Source organism: Lytechinus pictus, chromosome 11 (genome assembly GCF_037042905.1).
Source record: "Lytechinus pictus isolate F3 Inbred chromosome 11, Lp3.0, whole genome shotgun sequence".
NCBI lineage: Eukaryota > Metazoa > Echinodermata > Echinoidea > Temnopleuroida > Toxopneustidae > Lytechinus > Lytechinus pictus.
The window spans coordinates 30021631-30048981 of record NC_087255.1 but is presented as its reverse complement, the minus strand read 5'-3'; the positions used below and the strand labels follow the sequence as shown (position 1 = coordinate 30048981).

At 35.6% G+C, this 27351-nt stretch overlaps 1 protein-coding gene across 5 annotated transcripts in view; it reads right to left on the bottom strand.

The window, feature by feature from the left end:
- Positions 1-27351, bottom strand: part of LOC129272107 (KICSTOR complex protein SZT2-like) — a 79583-nt gene that overhangs the window by 6031 nt on the left and 46201 nt on the right. For 2 of the 5 annotated variants that reach the window (XM_064106303.1, XM_064106304.1), the window contains 22 exons: positions 26784-26883; positions 25919-26031; positions 25352-25458; positions 24142-24262; positions 23037-23161; positions 22100-22391; positions 21498-21656; positions 20859-21068; positions 20479-20552; positions 18258-18332; positions 13034-13219; positions 11044-11206; positions 10332-10501; positions 9729-9885; positions 8042-8196; positions 7188-7349; positions 6422-6695; positions 4086-4180; positions 3209-3471; positions 2477-2618; positions 1674-1748; positions 961-1174 (listed from right to left, as the gene is read on the bottom strand). In XM_064106303.1, the coding sequence (XP_063962373.1) occupies positions 961-1174; positions 1674-1748; positions 2477-2618; positions 3209-3471; positions 4086-4180; positions 6422-6695; positions 7188-7349; positions 8042-8196; positions 9729-9885; positions 10332-10501; positions 11044-11206; positions 13034-13219; positions 18258-18332; positions 20479-20552; positions 20859-21068; positions 21498-21656; positions 22100-22391; positions 23037-23161; positions 24142-24262; positions 25352-25458; positions 25919-26031; positions 26784-26883 (3432 nt within the window). The remainder of the gene's footprint in view (positions 1-960; positions 1175-1673; positions 1749-2476; positions 2619-3208; positions 3472-4085; positions 4181-6421; positions 6696-7187; positions 7350-8041; positions 8197-9728; positions 9886-10331; positions 10502-11043; positions 11207-13033; positions 13220-18257; positions 18333-20478; positions 20553-20858; positions 21069-21497; positions 21657-22099; positions 22392-23036; positions 23162-24141; positions 24263-25351; positions 25459-25918; positions 26032-26783; positions 26884-27351) is intronic. The other 3 variants (XM_064106306.1, XM_064106305.1, XM_064106307.1) reach the window with 3 other exon arrangements.

The window sequence follows — 27351 nt, the reverse complement described above, 5'->3', positions numbered from 1 at the left end:
AAAAACATTTAACAATACACGAGTATAACAAATGGAATAAACCTGGCTGTCTCGCCTGCATTATGCAATTCAATATATCAGTAATGTCAAAAAAAGAAGGAAAAGAAAGAAACCTAGTAGGAAGGGAACCATTTGTTTTAGGTCCCATAAACTTGTTTCTGTGTGCAGTATAGGTGTCTCTTTAATAAAACAGCTTCAAAATAACATCACATTACTTATTTTAATAACTTGTAGGACTGGTACAACCTTTACCTTTCCAGAGAATTTCTTTCACAATCAAATTGCATTTTTAAAAGCAAAAGGCAAAATATTTCAAAATAGTAATCTTTTACTTGCATTTACACTGTTTACCTGCGTACAACAATATACATGTACACTCAAGCCTAATTTAAAGAGATCAGGCCTTTTTTTTTTTGGGGGGGGGGAGGGGACAGTGGGGTCATCAAAGCATTCAAAATTTCAAAATAGCATGTCATATATACTCAAACTCATGAAAAGAGTTTAATTCCAAAATTTAAATTTCTTACTACTTACAAAACCTGTGCAGTTCATAAAAAAATTGCACTCTCTATAATGGAAATGTAAAGCATCGTAAAAACAAATTGGTACAATACAATTGCAATCTTACTTTCTTTTCTGAATTATGTAAGATAGTGGAAAATTCAAATTTGTTGCAAATTTGAGGAGGGGAAAGCTGACTGAATTTGAATTTGACTTTGATATTCAGTCAGCTCTTGAAATTCAGAACTCTGAAAAAGCTATATTTTAAACAACCTCTCTCTCTCTTTTTTTAACTTAGAAATTGGTATCTACAGAAATAAGGAGACTGTTATTTGGTTGCTGTAATTCTAAAATACTGCTTTTTCTTAACAGTCCTAAAAAATTAGGTATACAAGGTTTTATAAGCCCACTTAGACTATGCTACTAAAAAATAAATTTTCCATAACAGCAATGCCTTACCTTTCTTGATGTAGTTCTGCCTAAACTGTGGTGGCATCGAGTAGTACTTCATGAAGCTCCCAAGAAAGCTGGAGACATGGTAATGTGACTGGAAGCCCATATCAGGGTTGAAGAGATAGGATTGGATCGTCCGCAGGTGGAAGTCGTAAGCCGACGAGTGAAGATGGATCAGATCTTTGTATTTGTCACAGTCATCAGTGAATAGGGTCGCCAACTGAATGAACAATTCATAAATTATTTTGGTATAACATCATTACGGCATCATGTAAGTAAATAACATTTGGATTTTCAACAATAATACAGGATTGATGCGAGGGTTATTGACTTACAAAGTAAAAGACTCATATTTGGAAATTTAAGAAAAGTCATCGGCATGACCTCATTGGGACCCCTGGGGCCATTTTATAATAAAGCAGTTAGTAAGTTATGCAAACTCTTGTTAAACAATGTGTTGAGACATTTACCCGTTTACACCTGGGTGGAGAGTGGCAAATGTAGATTAACGCCTTGCAATAGGACCTGAGTGCTACAGTACGCTTTGAACAACAAAATCTGAAGACTCGTCTACTGAGCCACTACACCTCCATATGTTCTTCCTTAATTCTGTGATTTTTTTTGTTCTGTATTGCAGAATACTGGGGAATTTGCCATAGTGAACATATAGTTGCAACAAGTTTGCAATGAGTCTTCTCAAAGTTCTACAAGTCACTCACCTCTTTGTTGATAGTCTTTCCCGATGGAATCCTGGAGCTCTCAAAGGCATACAGCTTCACACAGAAATAGATGTGCTAAATGATGACAAGATAAACATCACTAAATATTAAATATGTGACTACATTATGTACATGTAAAAAGTGGGTGTTATTCCCAGAAATGCAGTTATGATTTCAAGGAATTCCAGGGGCAAAATGCATACATTTAAGTTGTTGTAGTAGTTTTCATAAAACATACAGTATTTTTAATTAAAAAAAACCTACAAATACTACCAAAAAAAGGAAGCATTCTGCTAGTAAATCTGACATGCCCATTCATGAATCCCCCTTCCTATCAAACTCCCATAGATAGCAAGCTTGACCTCTTGAATGAATTTGGGGCTTCTCTATATAAAATGCATTACACTATAAAGTTCAATGTGGATACAAAATAGTTCGTGTGAAACTTTGGGATAACTGACCATCAGTATATATAAGTCATTCACATTGATGTAATAAATGCTGGCATAAATAAGAGTTATATTTTTCCTCGTACACGTATTTTGCTAAAAATCTAAATAGTATGAACCTCAAAAATTATGATCTAGGAAGTATATATATTTTTGAATATATGTTGAGTACAACCATAAATCCTCCTTATCATACACATTAGCTTCTTTAAAAAAAAAAAAGCTTATAATATCCTCTGTCCATGCCACTTAAATAACCTATATGTTTTTTTATTTCACTTTTACAAGGGGACATCCTTCACAAAACAGATTTATAAACGATCCTGACAAAGCTCTGAGTCCCATTTCACACACCTTGAAAGAGAGTTCAATGAGGATGATACCCCCTGGTGAGGTGATCTGTAGGTGACCTTCAACTCCAGACTCACTAGGGCGCTTCAGGCTTAGACGCCTGGAATGCTGTTCAGAGCTACCTCGGGCATGCAGAAGTTTGGATCTAAGGAGTAACCAAGTGATAGAGAAAAGTGTCTCAAAGAGGTATTAAACTGAGAAGTCAATGTGAACCAATTAAAGGTTACTGGGATATATGCCATAAATCAAAGTGACACTTCGGAAAATGGCCATGACACAAGCATTATAATGCATGTCTGGCAACATTCAATATAAGTGGAACGATTTGTATATAAACAAATCTAAAAACTGTGAAAATTGCTGCACTATGACTAAAGAAGGCCTATAGGAAGTGGGTTGTCTCTATACAAAACCCATACAAAAATACAGAATACAGAATTCAATAGTCAATAAAAATAATAATGCAGTCCTGGTATATATCACGTCCCTATGCGCTTCCACAGCACTTGGATACACCCTGGCTTAAGCTCAGTGGCCTTTTACAGCGTGGAACCAATTAGAATTTCTGCCAGGTACCCATTTACATGTACCTTAACTGGGTTGAGTGCATCAAAATGAGGATTGATTTCTTGCTGAAGAAATTACACCATGGCTTGGATTCAAACCCACGACCCTCTGTTTCAAAGTCAGTAGACTAATCCACGGGGTCACAACGCTCCACATGAGTTAACTCACCCTTGTCTACTGTGGGTCTGTGATGTATGCACGCTGATGAAACCTTGCCACTTCAGGAAGTCCTTATACTGTGACACCATGGTGTTCTTGATGTCATTGTGCCATGGTGCTTCATTGGTATGCTTCACCTGGGAGGGGTCCATGTTGGCCCCGCCCGCCATGTTACAGTTCATATGGTCCCTCCAGTGGGGGTCAAGCAGAAGGGGCGTGGCACAGTAGTGGACGAGCCTTGACCGCTGTTTGAGCAGGTCAAGCATGTGGTCCTGTAAAAATTCAAATCAAAGATGTTAATGTTTACAGATAAAGAATAAGGATATTGAAACACAAGAAAAAAAATATATAGCAATGCATAATGAAAATAAAAAATAGAGCCATGCTTGAATCTGATTGGATTGACAAATGTAGCTTTGGCCTATAAATAGATTGAAATTACTGTTAAAAGAAAACATAAAAATACAAGGGAGCGGGGCTCCTACTAATATATTCAACTTAATATATCTGTAAAGCGCTTAGAGATGTCGTTCCGATGTGTTAAGCGCTATATAAATGCGGAATATTATTATTATTATTATTAACTTAAGCATCAATTTCAGGGGTGGATCCAGGGAGTAGCGGGAGGTGCGGGCACACCCCGTAAATATTTCAAAATATAAAGGGCACCGTGTAGAATGCCTTCATTGCGCACCCCACCCCGCAAATTAATGAACAATGATCTTCTAGATTTTCAGGTGACAAAATGCCCTTCATTTTTGCGTAATGACCCTTTTCTTTGGCTGTCAAAATTTTTGGACTGACTCGCCCAACGTCAAATCAAACTCTGGATACGTACCTGAATTTCACTGATGTGAGGTTGGCTGTAAAATGAGCATTAACTTACACTGATCTTGCAGACTGGTTGCCTAGATCTAGGACCTCTCTTCAGATTCTCCCATGTCTTAAAAAGAGTCTCAACTTCTTTCTGAACCTCCAACTCTGTTCATGGAAAAAAGGAGATGTACATATATACTGTAAATTGATGGTTATGACATTTTCAAAATGATAGTGCAGATAATTTTGTCTGAGTCATTTCTTTTGGAACCACAGATACCTGTTTGAATGGGAAGAATTTGACTTAGAAGAGGGATATAACACTGTTTTTGTATCATTAATAAGTTTAAATACCATTCTTCTTCCATACAGCATGGCACCTTCAAATGCACCAGCAACAGGTGCATCATATGTGAAATACACCTTCACGAGGGCGATACTTTCACCAGCAACTCTACCAGCCTGTCTCACCAAATCAAGGGCAACATCACATGCACTACCACTAATGTTGTATATCTCATCACTTGCAGAGTTTGTAGGGTACAATACATAGGGGAAACCAAGACCACACTCAAGAAACGATTCTACGGGCACAGATCCACCGTCAACACAGCAAAGCTGGACACTCCAGTTGGCCGCCATTTTAACCTCCCCAACCACTCCATCACTGACATGATGCTACAGGGCATCGAATCTTTAGGTACCCGTCCTGACTCAGTCCGTACTAGCAGGGAGAAGCTCTGGATGAGACGACTTCGCACCACCCAACCTCATGGCCTGAACATCCAAGAGGGGAACGACTGATTTTTCTTTCCTATCCACTTTCAATTTATATATACATATAATTTTTCCCCTCAGCTCTTTTGAATAGTTACATTATAGTTTCTTACTCTACTTTCCTCCCATATCTCATACAAGCTCAGCTCCAATTTTTCCTTCCTTATTCAGGCGATATAATAATAATTATTATATATATATATATATATATTTGTTTTTTCTCCACTCACCTCTTTTAGATTTACCACATTTGCTTATTTACATGTATACTATGGTTTCTTCATAATACACCCCCTCTCTTCTATATTTGCTTTTACCTTTTTAGGCAATTTGCTTCCTCTTTTTCACATATACAGATTTTTTTTTTTCTTTTTTTTTTTTCTTTCCTACTATATAGTCTTATGTTTTTTCCCGTCACACCTAGCGGATTACCATATAAGTTACACCATATGTGTATATATTTATATATTCTTTCATATACATTTCTTTTTTGGATATATTTATATACATATCACTTATAGATACATATTTACACTTACCTTCTTCTCTTAGTTTGTTTAATGCTTTATCATATATACTTATATGTCTTTTGCACATTATCAGTTGTTCCCCATTCTTTTTCTTCTTTTTCCCCCCCACTCTTATGCACCAGTTTATTAAGCCTTTCTTTGTAACCTGTTTGACCCACCTCTCACTAATTCTCTAGTTATTCATCCCTCTATCACTGTTTTGTTCCAGATCCTGTTTGATGTTGCCTGCCTCATTATCTTAATCCCTCTTGGCCTTACTTACACTAACTTCCCTTTGTGTCTGCCTACTCCTTTTCTTTCATCCCCTTCACTAACCTGATTGGTCTTCTCTACTCACTAATGCCCCTTTTGTCTCCATGTTTCTAGTGTTGCTGTAGCTTGTTTGTGGTCTATATTATGGTTGTTCCACTTTATATGTTTGTCATTTTGCCTCCGACGAAGATTCTGCTAGGATCGAAAGCTTAGGCCCCTTTTTGACTTTATAATTTACTCCATTGGCTCTCTTTTATTAGATAAGCAGTTTTCAGCAGCTTCTTTTTGCCATTAATAAGTTTCTTAGACTTTGGCAAACATTTGACTTTACTAGTTATGGAAGGTTGACCAATGCTAATTTACTTGTACTTCCTATCAGGGCACTGGATATAAAAATTAAAAACATATTGACGGACAGAGTACTGCTAAAAGATCTACAAAATTTAACTTAGTTACTACCTCCCTTCATCAAGTTGTGCAGTGTATTACTCACACTACTAGTGAAAGAAAACAGGGTACAGCATTTAGAATTAACTCCATTTTGTCATTTGTAAAATTTGAATGAAAAGACGATGAGAACCTTCTACATGTAGGAACAGCCCCCCCCCCTTGATCAGCACAGACAAGGAAATATGACTACATGCAGGCCCTGATGCATGATGCTCATTTAGTCCACACAGAGCATATAATGGGTTAGGGTTTTTTGCACTTAACAGGTCAAATTTTGTGGTTATATCTACAGTATTGATCATTCTGTATAGAACAGGTTGCATAGACTTTTGACAATTTGCCTATGTTCAAAGAAACAAGGCAAACCACAAAATGACGAGACTGTTGAACAACTTACCCTTGCGTGTGTTCCTGCATATCTCTCCAAACTGGGCAGCATTCCTCGACACCGGATCATGGAGGAGTTTGTGCGGTGAGCCCTGGAGAGGGCGCTTTATCCTTGTGTTCTGGAGGGACTGGTCAAACGGTGGAAGGGCGGGGTGCAGTCGCCTCAGGTGGGTGGGGCGTGAGGAGGCAGGGAGGGACCGGGAGGAGAAGTCTCTGGAAGGGAGGGTGGGCTGTTTCACAAGAGATTCGATGGGCTCCAAAGAACGGGAGAAGGGATTATCATTCTGTGAAATAGAAAAATATGACATGTCATCAATTTTCCATTCAAGAAGCCTTAAATCTTCTATAAATTTGGATAATCCAGATATTGGTTTAAGTTAATATGTCATGCAGTACCATTATCTATAGACAAATCCAAGTTAAGGACACTGTAATTTACAGCAGCTTTCAATGTATAGCCTCTTGTTAGAGGATTGTCAGACATAGCAATGGAAAATGAGTAGCCTCTTGTAAAACCATTTGCATACCAGAAAATGGTTTTCTAATTGAAGATCATTGAGCATAAGTATAAATGAATAATGGATAAATGAATAATAATGAGAAGGAATGAATGAATTGATGGATGAATCAATGAATGAATTGATGGATGAATGGATTGAATGAATGGATGGATGGATGAATTGATGGATGAATGAATGAAGGAATGAATTGATGGATGGATTGAATGAATGAATTGATGGATGGATGAATGAATGAAGGAATGAATAAATACTGACCTGATCAGAACCAAAGTGATAATGATGGTACAGACCCATCTTCTGACTAACTAAGCAATCAAGGAAGTGCGCCCTCGTGTTGTGCCACATGACCAGGCGTTGGAAGAGCTTATCGACAGAACTCAACTTGTCATTGGACCAGTTGTAAATAAAGACTTTCAGCTGAAACGAGAAAAACCGATTACCATAGAGTAGTTGCAAATTATAACATTATCAAGTGAACTATACTTCAAAACCTTTATTAATAAACTGTACAATGATCATCAAGTGGCCTTACATGATTGTTAATTATAAAGTCATTATTAGCCATATAAACTCTATAATATTTGATGAAATTTAGTTGTATGATAATTTGATTCTCGACCTGAGGGTATATTTCCCAAAGACCACAAGAGCGAAGCCTGACTTTAGTTATAATTGTGTTAGTCGTAGTTGATTTATATGTAATTTTCATAATTATCATGTACCCCCTCCCCCCAACAAATCATTGTGTAAATATAAAGATCTCTGCCTTGGTTTGACTGATCTCACACACTGACAGGCATGTGCTTCAGACGTGGGTGAGGCTTCACAAAGCTGTTCGTTCCTTGCGAATGACTTTAGATAAGACTGATGACCCATTAAAGAGTGCTCAATAAGATTATCTAGCATTTTGGTTCCCATCAGCTAAAGTTGAAATCTGATCTATGAAAAATGAATTTCCCATTTTTTATCACGCATCTAGATGAAAAATCAAATATTTTTGTTGTCAGTTGTACTTAACGTTATGCATAACCAAGGAACAGCTTTACGATACGCCCAAGGTACATGTAGCTCACTGCATTACCCCCGCCCCTACCTCATAATGCACTCACCTGTTTATTAGTGGCATGTAAGAGTAGAAGCCTCTGTCTGGGTACGACTAATCTCATGGACTGCGATGTATGTTTCAGACCTGGTAATCCGCTACGCTCACTGTTACACAATGACGTCATATCCAGCGGATCAAACTGCTGAAAACTCTTCTGACCTTTTAACATTGAAATTAAAAATCATTTTTATAGCCCAACTTGGCTTTCATGTAAACTGTACATACAATTAATGTAATCAATTATAACAATGATAATGATATTAATGGTTTTATTTAACCTATGGTACACAGGCGCGCCCCCCCCCCCAAACGTCCCCAAAAAGAAAAAAAAAAGAAGGGAAAAAAGAGAGGAGAAAAGGAAAAGCGAAGGGAGGAAAGGGAAGAAAGGTAGCATTGTGGATTTTTTTTTTTATTCTTTATTTTTCTCAAAAGAGAAACTCTTTCACTCTTGCTCAAAATTTATATGAATTTTGCTTCCGCACTGCGCGCGGTTAAATGACAATATTGCAGTTCTCCTTTGTATCCCCTCACCCTTTCTCTAACCCTGTTTTTCCACCTCAGCTATATGTGTTTCTTGCCAGTTAAAGTTCAAATGTATACATTAGGGCATGGAATTAGACAAGTTTTATAGCTCCATGGAATTAGAGTAAGGTTAGTCTGAAGTATATGAAGTTATCTTTTTTTTTTTATTGATCGCGCAACTTCTGGTCGGGTCGACTCCGGGCGGGTAAAATCTTTATTTTATATAATTTGAATAAATCACGGAAGTTTCTACTTTTTGCGCAATATTTTCCTCGTAATGAAGTTCAATAATCTTAGAAAATCAATTGAATTAGAGCCGATGAGGTATTAGAGATATCTGCATTTGATGAAACGTCCGCCCTTTGAAATTTCAGAGTTTCATTACTCAGGGCGGGGAGGATTATCTTCCTCCCGGCATATACCCTTCTTCTCCTCTGTTTTGCGAGTTAAAGATATATATAATTGTTTGTAAACAAATCTTATCTTTCCAAGGGACGCATTCATTTTAACTTAGAGAACCCTTATCTCGGTACCCTTTTCTTTGGGAAAAAAACTTGATAAAACGCTTTAGCTTCCGCGCCTCGCGCTGGGTAATTATTATTTTAATTTCCTCCATTTTATCCCTTTTTTGTGCGTTCACAATCACTTTTGAAAAAAAGGTTCGAAATCACAATATAGTCAACTGTATTGGAGCTAGCTGATATAGGTACTAGAAACAAGAGAGACGACTCCTTTTCATTTTAATTCATGAAACACCGAAAGCTTCGCGCGGGAGGGGGAAACTCCCCCTCCCTGCACCAACCCCCTAGGGAGCGCGCTTTGAGGGCTCTGTAAGTGTTGGCATGCTTCGCGTGCATTTACCGCCCCCTCCAAAATGAAATCCTGGCTACGCGGTTGATGGTACATGTTAAACTGCTCTAACAGCTGGCCCTGCTTAACATAAGCTGTTATTATTACCCTTTTCCAATTTAAAAAATGAGCACTGAACTAGAAGGCTGAAAGTCCCATTTTGATAAGTCTTTTGAGTGTCTCGGCAGGAAATCGAACACATTGCCTCAATTCTACCACTGAGAAGCTATCATGATTATACAAGAACAGCTAAATATAACTGGCTTATAAATAGAATCATTGAATCAAAGAATAAATTGACAAAGCCAAAATATGCTTACTCTTTGGGTTGGTGAGATTGGGAGGCTGAAGAGGTTCATCAAGTGAGCTTGAATCCAAGCTGTAACGCCATTGGTGGACATTACGTCCAATTAGAATGAATGTCTCTTCACTTCCTGGTAATGGTTGACAGTGATGTAGAAGATCAGACTCTTGGATCTGTGTCAAAGAAATGGTCAGGAAATGATCACCAAAATAATAAGAAATAGAATCAATTCTCCCAAGATTCACATTCTGATAGTGACTCAATCTTTTGTTTAATTTTCTTTCCAACAATTGGCAGACACCACTTTTACAATAGATGCAAGAAGGAATGGTGCAAGATCTTTCTTTCTGCTACAACCAATGAAGAAAAGGTAAAATTATTCTTCCTGAAAATATCACATTTTTTTAGTTGACAAAATTCATTCCTCACCTTATATGGTGTTACAAGATTTCATTTCTTACCTTATTTAGTGTAACAAGATGCCCTTTCTCAACTTACTTGGTGTAACGCAATTTCATTTCTCATCTTACTTGGTGTTACTGATTTCATTTCACACTTAATTGGTGTAACACAATTTAATTTCTAATCTTACTTGGTGTAACAAGATTTCCTTTCTCACCTTACTAGGTGGGGGTTCATAGGGTTTGAACTCTAAGCCGTTGGCTTGGTAGAGCTTGTGGGTGCAGTCCGTACAGACCCTCCCAAGCTTCTCTGAGAACTCCTGGAGGAATGTCCCCAGACTGAAGCGACAGGATAGTCTGGCTGTTAAGACCTTGACAGACGGTGTTTCTATACAAAATGAAGCAGTAGCAAGAATAAGATGTCAGTCTCATTTAGGTATAGTACAACATGGCTCAGAAACATTTTGATAATGCTCACATATAATGAGAAAAATAACAGCACTTTTTAGGGTGCAATCAATCAATTGCTCCATACTTTAATCACAAATTAAAACCAAAACACAAACAGGGTCCCCCTCTTTATAAGTCCACTAAACATATCAAATTTTCTAAAAGCACAAAGACAATTATTATTTTTCTGATCTTTATAAGAGTGTTAACAATTTTCAATTGAAGTTCTATCTTTAGAAGCTTTTACACTGCAGTCTCATTCCTATGACGTCACCTTGTGAAAAGATGGCCAGAAGTGGGTTTATGCCCAGACACAAATTGCTGGCCCAAAGAGATGTGTAAAAGCGGAACATGGTCTTGAGATGGCTTCAAAATTGCAGGTGTGATGCTGTCTTCGGAGCCAGCTTTGAAAGCAGCTGCATGTCATCGAGAAGCCAATAAATAAAGAAAGAAAGTATTGTCAGAGTCTGATAGTCTTACCCAACTCTTCCATGAATGGGAACCACTGGAGAGCAAGACCGGAGTACATAGGATGTAGAATACCTCTCCTTCCTTCCTCAGCCTCCCGACGATGCTCCTTCGCTTCTTCCTCTATTCTACGCTCCATCTCAATAATCTGCCAGCTAGTCTTACCTTCAGTCTCCTAAATCATTTAAAATAATATATGTAGATGATAACAATAATGCAACTTTAATATAGATCCCTCATATCCATTCTGCAATGTGCTAATATGACAATGATTGTTTTCATTTAAAATCATATAGAATATAAATGTAATAATAATACAACTTATAAAGCACTCATATCCCTTTCACATTGTGCTCACGGCACTAATTGTCATTATCAACCTGGTTGTCATTTTGGAGAAATGTAATTCGGTTAATTCATAAGGATTGTAGAATTTCTTTCAAATAATTTCACGTATGAAAAAATATTGTTTATACTACTGCAGAGCTCATCTGTGAATATGAAATACCATTTAGATCATGAACAAAAATAAAAAGTACAATTTTTTTGACAGATAAGCCCAAAACAGACTACAATAAAGGATATGTCTACATAATTACTGAATTCATGATGTGATAAAAAACTACAACTGCAGCACCGATGAGACAAAGTATTAATGCACAGGCTGTAAAATTCTCAATAGAAATTATATTAATATATATATATATTTTTTTTTTTTACCTCACATGCATAGCTCTACAACCTAAAGTAAGGAGTCAAAATATATAAAAAGAAAACCCTATTGCACTTCATTTCTAAAGCCAATTCATCTACTTTCTACATACAAGTTAGAAAAAAAATATACAGAAACTACAGGCCCTGGATTAATACATTCTGGGTTAGCTGGGCTAAGACACTCAACTATAAAATGTGCTACTAGCATTTCAAACAAGCAGCCAATTAATACCACCAAAGTAGCTTCTAAAATGCCCCCAAAGCACCCCGGAAGTCACAGCCCTTAATATTCAATTAGAAAAGGTAAAGATTGGTTGTAGGGGACGGATGGGGTCAAGTTCTTCTTAGCACAAATAAGGTCCTGAATATTTTTAAAGGAGCATGTTAGAATATAAAGCACATTTTTAAAGCAAAATAAAAATAATGTAAAAACCCAAAGAAATTCTAAACCATCACCAACTAATTTACATTTTAGAACAAAGATAAGAAACCAAACATAACAAAATGAATTAAAAAATCAATATAACCATCATAACTGGACGGAACAAATCAATTTATAGAATGAAACCTATCTGTCACAATAGATTTAAGAGTGTGCCATACAGTATAACTACATGGATGTGCTTGGAGTACCATACATGTATGTTAGATACATAGTCAAAGAATATATCAATAAAACTTAAAAAAAAATATACAGCTACATGTTCACTAGTTCATGAATGGTTTAACAGATTCAACTTTATTACATTGAACTATTCCTTGTTTACTTAACATATGTGAGATCAGGGAACAATAAATGTACAGGTATGGTGTATTATAAGTTCTGTTGTAATGGATAGGCACTAGGTCGGATGCAGAAATAGTGGCATCGAAACATAACTTCCCCCAAAAAAACATAAGTTCAAATTAACTGATTGCATCTGATTGACAAAAAATAAATTGCATTTTTTTAAAAGTTTTAATTGTAACTCTTCCTACAACATACCCATTAGAATAAAATGGCACCCCATTTTATTTTCCATTTTACATTAAATAAAAAAATTTTTGTTGCCAATTGAAGGAAGAACATGTGATCAGTTCATTATATATGCAATCAATGCAATTATGCAAATCAACTGTACAATCAATTGTAAAGCTATTTTTAATGCAGCCCTCAAAGAATGGTAACCCTGATATGCCTTACATACACAACTGATACCGGTTGACAACGTGCAGTCAACAATATTCTGACTTTTTTTGTATTTTTTCTAAAATGCTAGACTTCTGACTTTGAGCTTAGGCAGAATACCTTAGGACTGTACTCCCTGATAGGCTTGTGTTTGGTAGGTGTGTGTGGTCTCGAGGATGCGGGTGAAGGTTGGGGTGATGAAGCGTCTGTCAGACGTCGTGCCCGCCCAAGAGGTCCCGGTGGGGTGCAGTCCACGGGAGGAGCGTTCCCGCTGGTGATCAGGCCGGGTGTTACTGACTGAGACCGCTGCGAATATCAGATCCATTACTTGTAATAACTTTGTCTTTTACTCTTTGCTCAAAGGAGGTGATATTTATATTAACAATAAAAACTGAATTGGTTGCATGCATTTTCAAGGCAATGAAGACAAGCATGAAACAAAAATATGAATGAGTATGAAAGAAAAATCAGACAATATTTTCATTTTTATTAGGGGGTTTAAGAGTTGCTTGCTAAAGTATACATGTACATCACAAAATATTCAAACATGCATGTTGACATCCAAACAGTTTGGCAAGCATATAATTCATGTATATCAATTCTGAAGCTATTTTGAATATTCGATAAGAATTAATATTTTTGTACATGTAGTTTATTTCTAATTTCACTCAAATGTGTTGTTTCCAATGAATTTATAATGAATGAAAGCTCTATGTTTAAACTACAATTATGAACAAATCATGAATAACAAAGCCTTTTATTATTAAATATCATTTATGGTTCTTATGCATGAAAAAATGTAATCATACCATACAACTACAAATACATTGTTAAATAGCAGTCAAACTTGAACTGAAAAGAATAATACCGGTACAATCTTCATGCAGTTACAGCATTAGGATTTTCATACATGTATGACATTCATAGCAAAATAAAACATTTTCATAAGATGTATTTTAAATTAAAAAAATATGATTCAAGCAAAACATTTTTTAAATGATGATAAAACATGTTTGTCTTTCATCACATTTTTCAATTAAAGATACTGGCAGTGATAATATTTCCTTACAACAGTATTGATTACATTAACAAATGAATGTAAATTTTGAATCTAACACATGACATCTTTTAGTACAGTGGATACTCAGCATGAAAAATGCAATTGATTCATATCTATTTCAACTACAAGATAGCAAGCGGCAGTATCATGTCTCATTTGGAACGTGTGCATCCTAATACACTGGTCTATACAAATAAAGAGCAAAACTGGCTCTCCCTAATTAAAATCAATATGAATAAATCAGAACTAATCCTGACTAAACTCTGACATAAAATGTGTTCCTGATACAAAATAGTGGCGATTCTCCACGTCCTGTCTGGATAAAAGTTGAAATCATCTTAGAATATTTCATTTTTAAGAAACATGGAATAACAAATTTCTGCTATATTGAGAATTTTTTTATGACAGCATAAGATTTATTATACCGAGTATCCACTGTAATATGCATGAAATGCATGAAAATGAACAGCAGAAAATAGAAATTCATTTTATGATGAATCTGCATGCACATCCATCTGTCTTATGAGTGGTGGGCCCCCGTAAGATAAATGTTGAGATGGATTGCAAAATATGACAGAAATAATCTGATTGCATGCAAAAGTGATCTTGATTGGTCATTGCTATTAAAGTGATAGATCGCAAACCTTAGTGTAACAGAGCCCTGGGTCCCGTCTTACAAAGAGTTACGACTGATCTTATCAACCTCAGTTCTATGGAAATCCATCATGGTCATAATATTTTCTACAAGAAATTTGAACAATGGCCTTTGTAAACAAAGAGAAGCACACTGAATTTCCAAGAAAACAATGAATGTATGAATATGCATCGTAGCTCGACAATGTTTTGAACTAATGTGCAAAATAGATATTGACGTTGCTGGCTTTCCATAGTTGTGGTTGATTGGATCAATCGCAACTCTTTGTAAGACAGGGCCCTGATGTGGTAAATATAGTACAAATTTGTAGTACACAAATCATATCAAATGAAATGCTTTTGGTGATAAACAACAAACATGTATGCTTGCAAAAGCACTAAACATATCCAAGATGATTTCAAAAACTACAAACAATATCAATTAAATCATGCTGGTGAACAATGATCCAAAATACAAACTGAACTCATGCCAAAAAATGTGATTAATCCTTTTATTTAACATTTATAACAACTCATGCCAAATTTAAACTTGAAACTATTCAAATGCATGCATGAAATTTTGATTTTACAGACTCAGTGTAGAGATACTACATGAATTTAATGTATTAATTGATTGATCTAAACAAATTTAAAAGGATATCTAAATTGCATGAAAAAACAAAGGGAGATTGCTAAAGTTTTGAACAGAACTTGATGAAAATAAGAAAGTTATGAATAACTGAAAGTCTTAATAGTTTCACAATGACCCAAATGAATTTTTATAAGGAGAGTGACAGCTCCTACAATTGTTCCAACACACAAAGACTAACTTTTCATTCAATCCAAATGTTTTACTCAATAGAAACCATAACTACATGTAAAAGGCACAAGCATACAACAATGGAAGACGCATTGCTAGTCTTTATCTACCCATTGAATATTTAGTTAGATATTAAAATAGATTTCATTTTTGAAACATTCATAACTTTGTTACTCCTCTGTCATTTTCTTTCAAACTTTCTGTCCCCCCAGCTTACAATCAATGATTTCATGATCAAGGCTGGACTCCCCTTTGAATAAAATATTCATGAGGTGAATGCCACTTTTATGATGTGACCTGCCACTCCTAAACCAACAGTAAGTCACCCATAAAGAGCTTTAAAATGATATATCTTGTCAAAAATGATCATCAATATTCAATAACCAACACAAGTACTTGATTGAATGCAGAAGAGATTCAGCGAGAGCTAAAAAAATAGGAGAAAACAAAGTGTGAAGTTCACTCAAGCATGAGATGTGCACACTGTGCAATACCAATTTACTTTCTACAAGAAATCTACACAAAATGATGTCAATAAACTCTTGTGTATTGCTTTTAATCAACTTTTTCAACTTCAAATTCAGATATGCTAATTCTTATTTTTGCCTTTTGAAGACCAAATTGCTATTTTGGTTATTTAAAAAAAAAACCTTCCCTAATGACATATTGTTGGTTTTGGGGGTGGCTGGTACTTGGGAAACACATAACAGATGATAGATGATCATGTGCTTTACAAGAGTTTTTTTCACCATGATTATTATTTTAGCAGAAATGCTAGGGTGATAAAAAAGCTGCTATCACTGTGACGAGAAACTGAATTGCATATAAACAAATGAAACACAAACTCATTCAATATATGATAAACTCAATCATTAACATTATCGATATTAAAAAAAAAATCAAAGATGAACGTTATTCATAGGCAAAGGTTATGATTTAATAATATATACTCTTTCATTTATCATCATATTTAAGTAAATTTAATATTTATTTAAGTAAATTTAATATATATATATTATATTAATAATATTTAAATTTAAATAGAAAATTACAGAAGTTGTCAATTAAAGGGGGTGGTCTATACTTATTACATTCACTTATTAAAATTGATCATAACTTGTTATACATGTTAAGTCATGGAATTTATAATTATAATTATACTTATTTGTATAATTCATGGTATCTTATACGTTTCAGTTCCAAGCTTTTCCTATTTTTATATTTATGACAATATCCTTTTGAGCAGAAAATGTACTCAAACATTGCAAACACCAACTACTTAGTATAATTTCAAATTTGGTCTTCCATGTAATGGGATATTTTAGTTTTTACCATTGCAAAAATATTCCAAGGTTACCCATAGCCATCACTTTTATTAAAAATGTATCAAATTTACTTGTTATGATGATAAAAAACTACCGTGTACATCTACATCAACCCTTCTGCATCTAGTAGAAAGAGGTTATGATTTGAAAAAAAAGAGACCCTGTTGTACATCAGACCTACATGTAAATATTGTCCATTCTTAGTTTGCAAAGGGAACTTTTATGGGCATGATAATGATATATTGAGTGCATTCCATCATTTCATATGAAGTAGAAAGGCGTGACATTTGCATTTTGGGAAAATTGCATATACAGTTTTTAAGGCCTTTACATATTTTATTGAATAATCATAATGGACATACTATCATAGGTTATCAAACACAAGCCACAGATTACAATTAATATTTTTAATATCCGTTAGAAATAGAGTGAGAAAATATTACATAATTTTCCTCAGAATACTGCTCAACAAAGTGAAAATTTCATAATACAAAATGGAGAAGCAAAAGAAGTGTATGTTTATGAACATAAGCAATATGATCCAACTTGTGTGTGGTAAAAATGTAATCAGCTTTAATGTGATAAGCAAATTAATACAATTGTATGCATACATGTACAAGTGTATACATGAAGTTAGCTGAAGCATTAATGTGCTTGCAAGTGATTAGACTCTTTTGCCAGTCACCAGAAATTAGACTTGAACTAGTTAAGTACAAATTTTCTTGCAATGTGTGTTAATAGTTAAGCATGCAAGCTGTTAATGAGACTAGCAGAGATTCTCAAGTCTGTAAACACAGTGGTATTATCATTAGTACTGGGCAATGTGTGTTAATCTACAAGAATTTCTTCATGAGTCTGACCTTTTTCTTCAAAATTCAACTAGCATCATAACATTGTACAATGCTTGAATATTAAATATTAGAATATTAATGAGCTTGGCAAAGCATGGGTATTGGAATTATTATTGTTTTTTAAATAATTAATTTGGCAATCAAGGTCATCTTCAGGGGGTAGGCATTATAAGCTTTCTCTCAATAAATGTTAATTTCATAATCAGAAATGCAAGGGAGAAAGATAAAATGTCAATTCAACATAAAATCCACTCTTTTATAGGCTTTGTACAGGTAAGATATAATATCCCATCTGAATTTTCACGCAATCAAGATTAATGCAAAGTGGTTAAAAGTTAGAGTTTACTTAATGAACACTCTATTTTTCCTGATTTTTATGAATTCAGTTTTGCCAGCAAACACCATGATAATACCACCTGTCATAAAAAAGGGTAATGTTGCACAAAACTTAACATCAATGGTAACTTTGCTATCAATCGCAACTAAAATGGAAACAGGGCTCAACAGCCAATCAAATCAAGGTTCCAGAGTAGTTACTATTAACGAGCAAAGTCACTATTACTGCATATTTTATGCAAAGGAACTGAAAAGAATGCCAATTATTAACAAAAGAAAACTTGCTGAAAGGTCAATGAAAACATGACATTCTATGTACCTTTTGCATCCTCTTCAGAAGGAGTTTTATATCAGTTCCAAAGAATTGGGGACTCTCCCCGACTGACATAGACCGCTGAAAATCAAATTCATCAACTCAAGATAAGAAGCTAACACATTCATACAGTAAATTCATTTATTTTAAGACGGATTACATCTCCAAATACAAAGATTTGGATAACTTTACAGACTAGACATGTATTTGGACTGGACTTGAACTGGAGAATATTACGAATCAAAATTCATGATGGTCAATGCTATCATGATTTTTGTTATTGTTGTTATTAATCTAAGAGCAAAAGAGAGTAATAGATCATTTGAGAGTTTGAGAAAAAAAGAGGCAAACATGCACCCTGAAATCTAGAATGGAAACTTGAATATTGCTAATCAAACTCTATATGCAATAAAGGATACAGAAATAGTGCTGACTACAAAGATTGGGCCATACAATAATTATACAACCATCTATAAAGACAGTTCTTCTGTACTCTCTCTAAAGTTAGGTAAAGGACTTGAATTAAACTTTAATTTTTAAAGCCAACACACAGTATATGTATATGTAAGACATTGGTAGAGGGTAAAAAATGAGAGTTATACTTTAGTATCATCTAAACATTGAGGCTACAAATTTGTAAAGGATGGATATCTTCTAATCATTTGTTGATTCCCTGTGAACATCTGAATATGAATTTTAGTTCTCTCTCTTGGCAATATTGTTATTTTTTCTTTTACCCCCAAAAACACGTTTTTGGGTCTAAGACCTAATTTAAAAATTGAGTAAAATCATCAATAGCATTAACAAGGTTTAACAGTGCACTGCGAATCAAAGCTGCTCAAATTGATTTTCACCAAAAATTTGATCATTTTTATATTACCAAGTGATGCAAAAATTGAATTTTTTTTTTATTCCATTCATTATTTTTACTTTTAAAGCAGTCTCTTGCTGTAAAAGTCAGTGTTACAGCTACTTTCAGTTATGCAGACTTGCATCTGGAGGGCGTTTCACAAAGATTTTAGTATGACTTAGAGTCGCACTTAAATGCTGGCGCACACATACATGTTTGTAACACGCAATCTGATTGATGGATACATGGTAATGCGCATCCCTTGCACGTGATCTGACCAATGAGGAGAGGTCTTCTATACCGTACGCAACTGGGAATTTAAGTGCAGCTCTAAGTCACACTTAAATCATTGTGAAACACCCCCCTGGTTTTGCTCTAAGGTTAAAATGTTTTTGTACTGTCAGCAAAAGATATTGCTATGGATGCTTGTTAACATGAACCGTTCTACACCACCCTGGTGAGCGTTTCATCAACATTTTTGTCCGACATGTTGTCAGATCTGACATCTTTCCTTGATTTTGATTGGCTGATAAGCAATGTTACTATGGTAACTGTCGGATAAAATAGGACTTGTCGGATAAAACGTCTGACAAGTCCTTTCATGAAACGCTCCCCAGAACATTTAAAGAAGGGTGTGCTATGAGTGTCAGAGAACTCAGATGCTACACAAGCACCAACTCCCCTGGTGTAATCTATGAATGATTGTGTTATTGATGTGTGTGTGATCTAACAGCACTTAACACCATCATTAAACACAAGACTTGAACTACCCATGTGTTATCAATGAATGAGTGTGACAGATGTGTCTGTGTGATGTGATTGTAATGTACAACGTCATTTAACACAAGCAACAAACTCCCTGGTTGTAATTAACAAATGATTGTGTAATTGATGTGTGTGTCATATGATAGCATTTTACACCACTATTCAATACAAACACTGAACTCCCCAAGTGAAATCAATGAATGGTTTATTAAAGTGAATGTTTTCTCATAGCACTTTACACCATCTTTCAACACAAGCACTCAACATCATTGGTGTAATGGTGTGTGTGATCTCACAGCAATTTACTGTGTTATGGATTTGCATGAATTTGTAGTACTCTCCAACACCACTCAACACAAGCACTGAACACCAGCCAGTGGATTGAATGGAAGACTGCGTTAAGAGTGTCAATGACCATTTAGGACACTATGCATTCCCTCAACACCACTAGTGTAATCAATGATAAATTGTGTTATACACCTATGTGTGAACTTTTGGAACTCGAGATGTACACTAAACTGAACACAAGTAAGGAATACTCCTGGTGTAATTAATTGAAGATTGTGTTATAGATGTCTTTGGACTTGATCTATTGGTGTGTTTTTTTCTTACCTTCATACTTGCAGTTGAGGGCATGGGCTTTTTCCTTGACTCACTGGACATATGTCTATTTGGATCAGGACGAACTACAGTATTTAAAGGAAAAAAATGAGGTATATGATTAAATGCTATCATTTTCTTTTGAAAATCTATCTATTACATCCAGGATGATAAGAAAGTAATTTCAACATCATCTCTGTCATCAACATGGTTGTTTGAAATCACCATTTAAATAATCATAGTTAATACCAGCACCCCGGCTTGAAGCAGCAACATCATCATCATCATCATCACCATCATAATCATCATCATCGTCATCATCATCATCGTCATCATCATCATCATTGTCACTGTTATCATCATCCATCATCATCATCCTCATCATTCCCCACCTATCAACGTTGGGGATAATGGTGGAGTGGTCATTTGATGTTCCCTTCTTGGCCTCAGTGGATCGCCGGGGATGTGTCCCATGGGCGCGGTCAGGACGCAGTATTCCGTTAGCGTGTCACAGAGGGCGTGCTCTACTGCCTCCTGGAGCTGCTGGGCGAGGTCCACACTCCCACGCTTCCAGATGAAGAATTGTATCAGAGCAGTCGGTCCTAAGGGTCGAATACAGAGTAAAATAGTCAAGAAATTTTTTGCAATTGGACATTGAAAGATTTTGAAAAGGACCAGAAAATAATTTCCATATTTGCCTGCACAACCATGTAATGATAAAATCACCGAAAAAAATATACATGTGCAATTACATTTATGCTATGGCTGTTAATTGACCAAAATAATATCCATCATCATCTCCTCCTCCTTCTCACCATCATCATCATCATCACCATCATCACCATTACCACAACCACCACCACCACCACCATCATCACCTTCATCATCATCATCATCATCATCATCATCATCATCATCATCATCATCATCATCATCATCATCATCATCATCATCATCATCATCATCATCATCATCATCACCATCACCATCATCACTATAAACACCACCACCATAATCTTCAGTTTACTTACCTGGTTTCTTGGTCTGAGTTGGTTGGTATATCTGTGTATTGATGAGGTTCTTGAAGTCTTCCTGGGAGAGTTGTGAGGATGTTGATGGAGTGGGGCAGTCTACCAGTACCACCGGATTGCCACTCCCATCCACCAGACTGGTAGCTACACACGCAGTACCTGCAAAAAATATTAGGTTTATCAATCAGGGCTGCACCTCTTTGACATTGTGTAATAAACATTAACCATGGTAATGCAGGAACAGAAATATTAATAATTGTACCATGATGATAAGCCTTAAGCCCTACTTCCAGTCTTTATGAACGTAGAATACTGTAATACGGGATCCAGAAGAGACACACCAGGGTCTCTTTTGGCCTTATGTGACCTATTATACACGTAGAGAAAGACTATGGGCATCAGCTTTTATCATGGTTGTAATTTTATGTGGCAATTACAGATACCCATTAAATACTGTGAAAAAAAAATCAGTGCATAATAAACACTATTCACTGGAATGCTAGGGACAGTTAAGTTAATAAATGCAGCATTACTTCTTCTACCCCACTACAAGGTGTGGTAAACATAGGATAGTAACATCATAGGACCAAGAAGACTCTTACCCGTTCCTCCTTCAGCCTTATGTGGTCTATTATAGAGAAAGACATCCATCTCTGATGGCTCCAAGACAGTTCCTGGTCCAGCTCCTGGTCCAGGCCTGCCTCCCTTCCAGGAGTTGCAGTCCTGGAAGTGATGGTCTGGCTTAGAGTCAATGTACTTGGGTGGGTGGAGGAAGGGGTTCTGAAGGAGGTTCTGGCGTAGGTAGTAGCGGACGGAGTAGAGATATTGCACGGCCCACATAGGTATGGTGAACAGGTAGGATTCGGTCGGAGGCTTGCACTTTGGTTGAATGAACTAGAAGATAAATTGAACACCACAATGTACTAAATTAAACATTAGAATACTGGTAGTAGCTCTTTTGAATGAACATATTCTTTTCATCAGTACTGTTAACTATGCCCTAGTCAAATCATTTACGACCACATAAATTTGTTCAACTGATCAGAGAATAATTGACTTAGAAGAGGTATATAAGACATTTATTCACAGAATCTGGCCTTAACAAATGCTTTGACTTCAAATATTCAACTTATAGAAGGTAGAGACTTATGCAATGTTATGTAATTATGCCTTAGTCTCATCTTTTACATAAATCTGTTCAACTTTAATAGCGGAGAAATCTGACTTAGTAGATGTATACAAAACGTTTTTTTTCCCCTGCCACATTTTTTTTCTTTCTTTTCTTTTAATCCCAAGTACAATCCATAAACAGAACACAGTGCATTTAAAAACACCAGTAGTAAGCGCCTTATAAATATTATGTATTATCATTATTACTATAATCTGTTCTAAAATTGCTTAAACTTGGGAAAATATTGGACTTGTAGAAGGCTGACTGATACAAGTTTACCTTGTATGTACCATTAGCTTTGGATTATCTATGGATAAGATTACAGTTCATTTCCAAAATCAGAGTACAATAATTGACATGAAACGAACCTGAACATCATTGGGAGTAAGTTTGCAGAGTGGATTCCTGGCCAGCATATCAGCTATCACATCTAAGGTTGCTGATTCCAGCTTCTTGTTGAGAAGACCGACCAGATCATGCTGAATCTCAGGACCTGTAATTGCAAGGGACATTAAAATTATTATTTTGTAACTAGCTGTTCAATAAAACCTTACTGGACAATGCATCACTTGCGTCTACAATGGCCGAAATTCACAAAAACATTAAAATAAATCTTGGCATACATGTACCTATACCATGAATCAATTTTCCAACAGGAAAAGAATAGCAATTTGAGTTGTCACTGAACTAATCACTATGGTATGCCAGTATTATACAATACACCACATCCCATTCTCTAATATTGCAATGTTATAGTACTATAGCAAGGAAATAAGAGCAATCTGAGTTGTCACTGAAATGGTGCGGCTACAGCACAGCAGTATCATAAAAACCACCATATTTTTTTCCCCCTTTTGGCACTGGCCAATCAAGTTTTTACCTTCTTTGCAATATTCAACCAATAACAGCACTATAATTTTTTTCATAGAAATGGAATAAAAGCAATCTGCGTTGTCACTAAACTCATTGTTACAGTTTCGCATTATTACAAAAAAAGTAACATGAAACACTTTTCTCACAAGGAAATAAAAGCAACCAGAGTTCTAACTGAACAGGGGGCCATTTCATGAAGCTGCTCGTAAGTTTAGAGCGACTGGTGAACCCTTCTTACGCGCTGATCCATCGCCAATGAATATACCATTTACCAAAAGAAAGTATCACCAGTCGTTCTTAAAGTCGTTCTTAACTTACGAACAGTTTATGAAACACCCACCAGGTGTACAGAGCTGCCAACCAGAACAAGAACATATCAGTATTTTGGTGAGGAAATCAGTATTTTCAAAGAAATACCATAAGAAAACACATAAAACTGAAACTTTAGAAATCAGTGATTTGCATGTAACCATCAGTATTCTTCCCATCATTCAGTACTAATTACTACAAATCAGTAATAGTTAGCAGCTTCAGCATATCAGCATCATAAAACCAATACCATGTTTCTTCCTTATTGGCACTGGTCAACCATCTTATTACCTGCTTTTGTGACTCCATACACCTGGATGCTAATGATATGTTGTGCGCCCTGTAATGTAGAAGCTTTGGTGGCTGCCGATGTAATAGATTGAACATCAACCCCAGAGTCACGACGGGAGTCCTAAACCATGCAAATATCAGAAAGAAGATAGAGCATTATGGCATGATCATCTCTGGAAGCTTTCTCTTTCTTTTTCTTTACATAAAAAACACAAATCACTTAAAAATTAGGACATCTACATGTAGCTCAACCTCACCCCACCCTCTGTCCAATTAAAATACCATTGGGAAAGTATAATTACAAAATGTTGAATGTTTTATTACACAAATATGCTTTATCTGAATAGGAGCTGTATGCTTCTCAGCCAATCAATATCAAGGAAAGTTGTAAGATCTGTTGACTTCTTTGATGACAAATGTTGATGAGTTGAGTTGAGTTGAGTTGAATTTATTAACAACATTAACATATTTACATGAATGAATATATGTGTAATACATATTTACAAGAATGTGTTATATAACATGAATCATATAAATGCAATTCATAACATAACATAACATAATCATAGTCTAAATAAAAACACAATATAATACCGCATGTGATATCAACATATAATACAAAAGAGTAACATCATGTGGTTTGTCTTGATGCAGTTTCACCTGACAAGAAGCAAATCACCATAAAAATTGATTGTATGCATGAACATAAATTATAAATGGTATGGGTGATTTTGTACCAAATGAAATGCTGTTAAAGGGAGAACCAAAAGTTAGCACAAGTGCTAGTCGAGAATGGTTTCCCAAAAGGATCAAAGTACAATGTATCTACTTCTAAAACAACTTTGTTTTATTTTATTTTTTTCCAAACTCATATCAATCATCAAACTTCATTAATCAAGTAAATTTTCAGATTTTTACGAAATGAAAACCGTGTTCTTTTCTCTCGTATACTCTGGGGCAAAAATGAAATGCTCTCCTAGTGTTGCCCCTGCCTATTTTTGAACAGCAGCCTGTCTAAAAACGAATTGTAATCGACCACAACTCAAAAAATTAAAACGTAACTTGATTTTCAACCTATCAGAAGCTTGTATTTTTTTTTTTTTTTTTTAGTAGTTGCTAAACACAACCTCTCTACCAGGGTTCCAGATGGCCATAATCTAAAAAATGAACATTCACAGAGCATGAGAAATATATACAAGAGAAATCTAACCATAGATGGAGGAACAGTTGAATTAGTTGTCATAGAAACTGCATCCTCCTCCACATTAAATGGACCACCGATGGTATTCAGAGATTGGTTGGAGGTTGCTCTGGATACTGGAGGGATAAAACAAGAAAAACAGATTTGAGATTCTGGTGTCAATAATAAACATACATTGTAGATTCCAATACGGGCAATTTATTTTTTATTCCTAATGGCTACAGGTGAAATCTTATCTTTGCAAATTATGGTTCTCATTTGTAACAAACATCTGAATGTAATTTTTTTTTAACTGTTTGATTAGGGTGGTGTGTGGGCTGCTCACCCTAGCTCATTAACTGAATATTGCTTTACAAAGACAAGCAGATTACTGATACATGAAGCTCCACACTTAGTAATGTCAACCCCAGCATCAGTCTTTTTCAAGATTGGTGTTGGTGTCTGGTGCTGCTGCTTTCCCAAACACCACCAGCAGGATTTGGATTGAGATGAAGTGTGGTTAGACTTAGCAATAGAACACCGACACCAACCACAGGTTTTAACACTAAACTTAAGACCCAACAATGGGATACCAACCTGATTGCGATGCAGGAAGTGAGTTGGGTTGAGATGAGGTGTGGTTAGACTCAGCAATGGAACACAGTCGAGATGTATGCTGGTGACCGCTTACTACTGTTGACTCATACAACCTGAAAGAATATTAGATGAATATTCAGTCCATACGTGAATGGTCATATTGAAATCCCAAAATCATTGGTCATAAGAGATAAGACTTCAGTCATAATAATAATAATAATGATGCTAAATATAATAATCATCTTATTTTGGCTGTAAATGTGACATAATCAGACTTATCTGTAGTTGGTAAGCATTGACAGCCCCAGGCCCAATCATGTAACTGGAAATTCTAATGAGCGATGCAATTTTTAAAGTATCTAATGTTTGAATTCTTTGCATCTTTAATTTTAAATTAATTTGTCAATTTTGTTTATAATTCCAGCCTTGATTATGCTCAAGAGGCCTGCTGCTTGGCTAATGCCATAAGTGTCTTTAGAAGGTGAACGCTCTCTATAAAGCCACATCAATATTAATACTTGTTTTTCTCTTTATCCCATTTCTGGTCTCATTTATTACATATCAAATCAACATAAAAAATATAAGCTATTACAATGTCTCCTTTTTCAAATGAAAAAAACAAACACACTGTAAACAATAATTTAAGGTACAGACAAGAAAAAAAAAACAGATTGTCTGAATGTGATGACAACAATGACTTAAAAAGGAATTTACAATCCTCCGAGGACCCTTTCCCACAACTCAATATTGATATCTTTGTTTTACTTTTATTCGTTTTTACCTCTATACCGTCTCTCAACAATACAGACAAATAATTTTTCAAAATATCAATACTAATATTATTATTCAGCAAACTTTTCTTCACCTGAGATAGAAGACCTCTCCAGAACTCTCTCGATAGACGAACAGATTCTTACGATCATGGACAGCAAAGGCAGCAAGGGCTGTCTTGAGAGCCTGTAAGCCTGAAAGAAATAAAATCAATCTTTCTCAAGAGTTTCTGTATGTGATTTATCAACAATATACATGTATCCATGTGAGTAGAAATGAATGCATAATAATAATAATACCAACATGCTAATATAGCGCATATCACTGCCAAATGCGTCCCTATGCGCTTAATTGGATATTATTACCCTGGCTTTAGCCCCACAGCCTTTTTACAGCACGGTGGCATTTACCTCACCTGGGTCGAGTGCAGCACAATGTGGATAAATTTCTTGCCGAAGGAAATTACGTCATGGCTGGGATTCGAACCCACGACCCTCTGTTTCAAAGTCCGAAGACTAATCCACTGGGCCACAACGCTCCACACATAAAGCCCAGCGCACACGATGCGATCTGATGCAATGCGATTTTTTAATAAATCACATTTGGCATTAAATGTGAAACTTCCAAGAAGTAAGATTATTTCATTTGAAGTTTGGCATAAT